This window comes from Ranitomeya imitator, chromosome 6 (genome assembly GCF_032444005.1).
Source record: "Ranitomeya imitator isolate aRanImi1 chromosome 6, aRanImi1.pri, whole genome shotgun sequence".
Lineage (NCBI taxonomy): Eukaryota > Metazoa > Chordata > Amphibia > Anura > Dendrobatidae > Ranitomeya > Ranitomeya imitator.
The window spans coordinates 393,592,933-393,597,396 of NC_091287.1; the positions used below are offsets into that span (position 1 = coordinate 393,592,933).

At 43.0% G+C, this 4,464-nt stretch overlaps 1 protein-coding gene across 1 annotated transcript; it reads left to right on the plus strand.

Annotated features, from left to right (window-relative positions):
• Window positions 1-990: 990 nt before the first annotated feature.
• On the plus strand, window positions 991-2,818 carry LOC138643393 (chromobox protein homolog 7-like). The gene is made up of 3 exons (XM_069732309.1): window positions 991-1,147; window positions 1,249-1,299; window positions 2,688-2,818. The coding sequence occupies exons 1-3, from the start codon at window positions 991-993 to the stop codon at window positions 2,816-2,818; spliced, it is 339 nt and encodes a 112-aa protein (XP_069588410.1).
• The last annotated feature ends 1,646 nt before the right edge of the window (window positions 2,819-4,464 follow it).

A 4,464-nucleotide genomic window follows, 5' to 3' on the forward strand; every position in this document is an offset into this window, starting at 1 on the left:
CCAGCCACAGTGGAGTCTGCTCAGCCTAGACGTCGGTCCCAGCGTCTAGCTCAGGCTGATACTGAATGACTGGTTACTACTGCGCTTCCAGGCTCTGTCCTCGTAGCCAGCAATGTTCAGCAGCGAGCAGGTCTTTCTGGGACTAAGTCCTGCTTTTCATATACTGAGCATGCCCACGGGATGACCTCCCATTGGAGGTCGGGGGGTCACATGCTCAGATCCTGTTGCGGCTCCTATTGGTCCATCTGGAAGGTCTTGTAGCACTGCCAATATAAAAGGTTTGCAAGGCCGCTCGGCCATGCGCTAGTGTACACTTGTGTACATGTGTGTGTTGATGAGAGAAAGTTGCTCTTTAATTATCCCCTCCCTTGTGTTTGACTGCTCGCGAAAGGTGGATGATTGCTATAAACAGCCCAACTTGTTACTCAGCACTAGACACACGAAACAGCGTCTATTTGCTGTGACCGTCAGTGCGCTATCACAGTGCTTTCCTTACCCAAGTCTGGTTGGTTAGTGGCGTCTGCCAGTACGGCACCGCACGCACTCTTGTGCATTTTAATTATTATTTCTGTTCTGTTACTCTGACATCCCAGTTGCGGTGTCGAGCGCAAGACGTCTAGTTTTACACTATCCTGTGTCTTGGGGTAGAGTTCTGTGACTCCTTGCTTGTGCTCTTTGTGCGGTACCGTGGCCCTGTGACGCAACAGGGTGCGCTTTCTTCTTACTGGGTGAAGTTTAGCCGTGTGTGAATCCATATTATACTGTCATATAGTCTGTCATTACTTAGCAGCAGGTTTCATCTCTACACGGTGGACTCCGGGCTGCGAACGCACCTTACTCTATCTTTCTAATTATTTGGTGTGTTCCGCTAGCCCTAACACTGTCTGTCCCTTCCTCCACACCTAGGCATCAGCAACACTTTTCATGTGTCCCTCCTAAAGCCAGTTCACATGTCCCGGTTTTCCACGTCCTGGGACATTGGGTTCGTCCATGGACGATTATGAGATGAATGCCATCATGGGAAGTAAGGTGGTACGTGGCAAAAGATTCTATTTGTTGGATTGGAAGGGTCATGGTCCAGAGGACAGGTCCTGGGAGCCTGCGGAGCACATTCAAGCTCCGCAGCTCATTGCGGCCTTCGAGCGTGGCGAGGTCCAAGGAAGGGGGGTTATGTTAGATGTCGAATTCCCGCCACTGCACAGGGGGAATCTCGAACCTTGTCTACTGCGATCTCTCATTCTCTTCCAGCCGCAGTGAAACTTGCTCAGCAGAGACTTAGATCCCAGCGTCTGGCTCAAGGTGATACTGTGCGCTTGGTTACTGCTGCCCTTCCAGGCTTTGCCTTTGTAGCCAGCAATGATCAGCAGCGAGCAGGCATTTCTGGGACTAAGTCCAGCTTTTCCCATACTGAGCATGCCCACGGGACGACATCCCATTGGAGGTTGGGGGTCACATGCTCAGGTCCTGTTATTGCTCCTGTTGGACCATCTGGAAGGTCCTGGAGCGCTACTTCAATAAAAGCTTTGCATGGCCGCTCGGCCATGCGCTAGTATAAACTTGATAATGTGTGTATAGATTGATGGATGTCGATGGATGAAAGCTCCTTAATCATTTCTATTCCTTGTGTTGATGACTGCTCATGAATGGTGGAAGCTACCTAGCGCCCGACAGTGCAACCTGCACACTTAGCACACGTTTCAGTGTCTAATCGCAGTGCCCGCTTGTATGGCACCATGCGCAATCAGTGCACTTTCATGACTGCTGGTCAGTGTAGGGTGGAAACTCCTGCTTGGACTCAGTATCTGACTTAGGGCATTCTCAGGCGCGGGCTCAAAAGCCCCCGAGTGTCAGAGCGAGTCCAATCACCAGTTTAGTGGGGGTGATTCTTAGGGATCCCACTGGTGTCTTTCAGCTACACCCTGTGACTGCTAACAGGGCGCAGCGTATTTATGGAAACTCTGTGAAGCAACAGAGTTCACTTCTATTCACACTGGGTGAGGTCTAACCCACGTGTGAGCAAGCGTCTATCTGCCATTACTCAGCAGCAGGTGTCATCTCTGCACGGTGGACCCCGGACTGCGAACGCACCTCCTATTCCCTAATTTTATTATTTGGTACGTTCCGCCAGTCCAACACCTAAACCTGCTTTACGTAGCACTGTGAAGACACATCCTTTTATCTTAGTTAACCAGCTGACTATTTTAGCAAGCCAGAAAGAATATACTGGTTTCTATATGTTGACATTTGAATTTAAGCATTTATTTCTGGGAGGTCAAGAAAGCAGACTTTTGTTTTTGTAAGTCTGCAATATTGACTTGTAGGTTGACATTTGATATAACATATTGTGCTTTTATCCTAGTGATGTTTACTGATATGCTAATTATGCATTGTGTAAGTCAGATAGTTTGTTGACTTTGAAAACAGAGAAGGAAAAATGATGCAAATAGATTAAATATTCAAGTAATGCTACTTGATTTAATCTCCATTCTTACCCTTAATGTAAATACTCAACAGGCATCCCTGCAGTTTCAGCTACTGGATCGGGGCGCCTACCGACCCTCCATGTCTCCACAGGTGCATTTTATAGCTTACTAATATAGATAAGTAACGTAAAGTTTTTTCATGCTGGCATTTAGCTGGGTCACTTTTTATTTCAATAGCCAAGCCCACCCTCTTTTCTGTCACAGCTAAAACAGATGTAGAACAACAAATGGCGGTTTGTAGAATGAGTGCTAGCGGCCGTCCCAATGAGGAGGAAATAAGTGCGCAGGTCCCCGCAGCTCCAGCCGGATACCCCACAATGGGGGAGAAAGACTAGCAACAGGAACAGAATAGCTGGTCTCAGGAGCGCAGAAGGAAAACACAGACACCAGTTAGGGTAAAACCACAACGCGTTTCAACGGCATGCGCCATCTTCTTCAGCTGAATATTTATTAATGATATGCAAGGAAGCAATATTTAACCTTACAAGGGCAAATCACAGAACAGTGGCAATTACATATGCAAATGTAACATACAAAAAGTGGGCATGTATCATTTATTACAACATTTTAGCAGCAAAGCATGAAATATAACATACAATTAGTGGACATATATCATTTGTTACAAGATTTTAGCAGCAACAAATTGTTTAATAAAAACAAATTAAAAGAAAAATAAGATTAAAAAATAAAAATTAACACCAAAGTAATAATAATAAAAAATCAGCATAAAAAAATATCATAAAAAATAAGGAAAAAAAATACAAATAGACGTCTAGTTAGTAACTTTCTCAATCATGAGGTTCAGAACCTCAGGGGCCAGTGTACCAAGCTTGAAAATCCAGAAGCTTTCTTTTTTTATTAAACTACTCAAACGGTCTGTTACATACTCAGGTATATGGTAAATAATTGTTAGTTGCATCGCTTTAAATTTTTTTTGGTGCATTAATAAAAAATGCTTAGGCATTAGGCTGTGAAGCCATTTTTTATGTTCTGTCTATGTTTATTTAGTCTCGCATGCATCATTTGTATGGTGCGCCCTACCTGAAGAAGACGGTGCACGCCGTTGAAATGCGTTGTGGTTTTACCCTAACTGGTGTCTGTGTTCTCCTTCTGCGCTCCTGGGACTAGTTATTCTGTTCCTGTTGACAGCTAAAACAGAGACAGACTGAGCTATAATAGTAGCTCTTATATAATTTATTGTCTAAAGGTTTAAAATGGATGATGTTATCAGAAAGAATTCATTCTTTAAGTTTCAAAAGCCATGGAAGTAATTTTTGGCTGCTTTATTCATAATTGGCAGCCCTATGAAATTAAAAATTGGTTGCAAAATATTGCTTTTCACCAGCATTGATCTCAAAGACATACAAATCTTATGTGATGAAGCAGAATATTCTTAATTTGCAATCTTTCTGTAAGTACTGTAAAACTTTTTGTAATATTAGGTAGAGCATTAGAATGAAAAAAATAGTTTAATTATCTTGTGTTCACTACAGGAACAATCAATTCAAAGGTGCATCAATAGATTTTAAGGCTAGCAGCCCATGACTTCAGATTGAAGAGACATTGAATGACAATGGCCTTCAGCACACAAGCAAATCAGCTAATAATGATTGAAATGGAAGAAGATTTGTATTTCAGAATGGTAAATTTTTGATTTATGCAATGTGCTTGGTGCAAAGACTCTAGTAAGAGTAAGAACAAATTAAATAAAGTGAGAGTAATACCAGAGAGAGCAGCCACGTCTTAATCATGGTATTATTGCAATAAGCCCAAAAGCTTCAGCTGATGGCTGTTTTTGTATTTTCTTTAGTTACAGGGCCTCTGTCACCCCCTCCAGCCGTTATAAACTAAAAGAGCCACCTTGTGCAGCAGCAATGCTGCATTCTAACAAAGTGGCTCTTTTAGTTTTTGGTGCAGTTATTGCCAAAATAAACCGTTTTATAATTTCAAAAATTATTGTGCTATGGCTATGCAGCATCAA

What these genes read in the sequence shown, in the direction of transcription:
- LOC138643393 (XM_069732309.1), top strand. Translation starts at nt 991, where the DNA reads ATGGACGATTATGAGATGAATGCCATCATGGGAAGTAAGGTGGTACGT. An exon ending in CATTGCGGCCTTCGAGCGTG is followed by an intron (nt 1,148 to 1,248) that starts GCGAGGTCCAAG and finishes ATTCTCTTCCAG; the next exon opens with CCGCAGTGAAACTTGCTCAG. An exon ending in ATCCCAGCGTCTGGCTCAAG is followed by an intron (nt 1,300 to 2,687) that starts GTGATACTGTGC and finishes TTTCTGTCACAG; the next exon opens with CTAAAACAGATGTAGAACAA.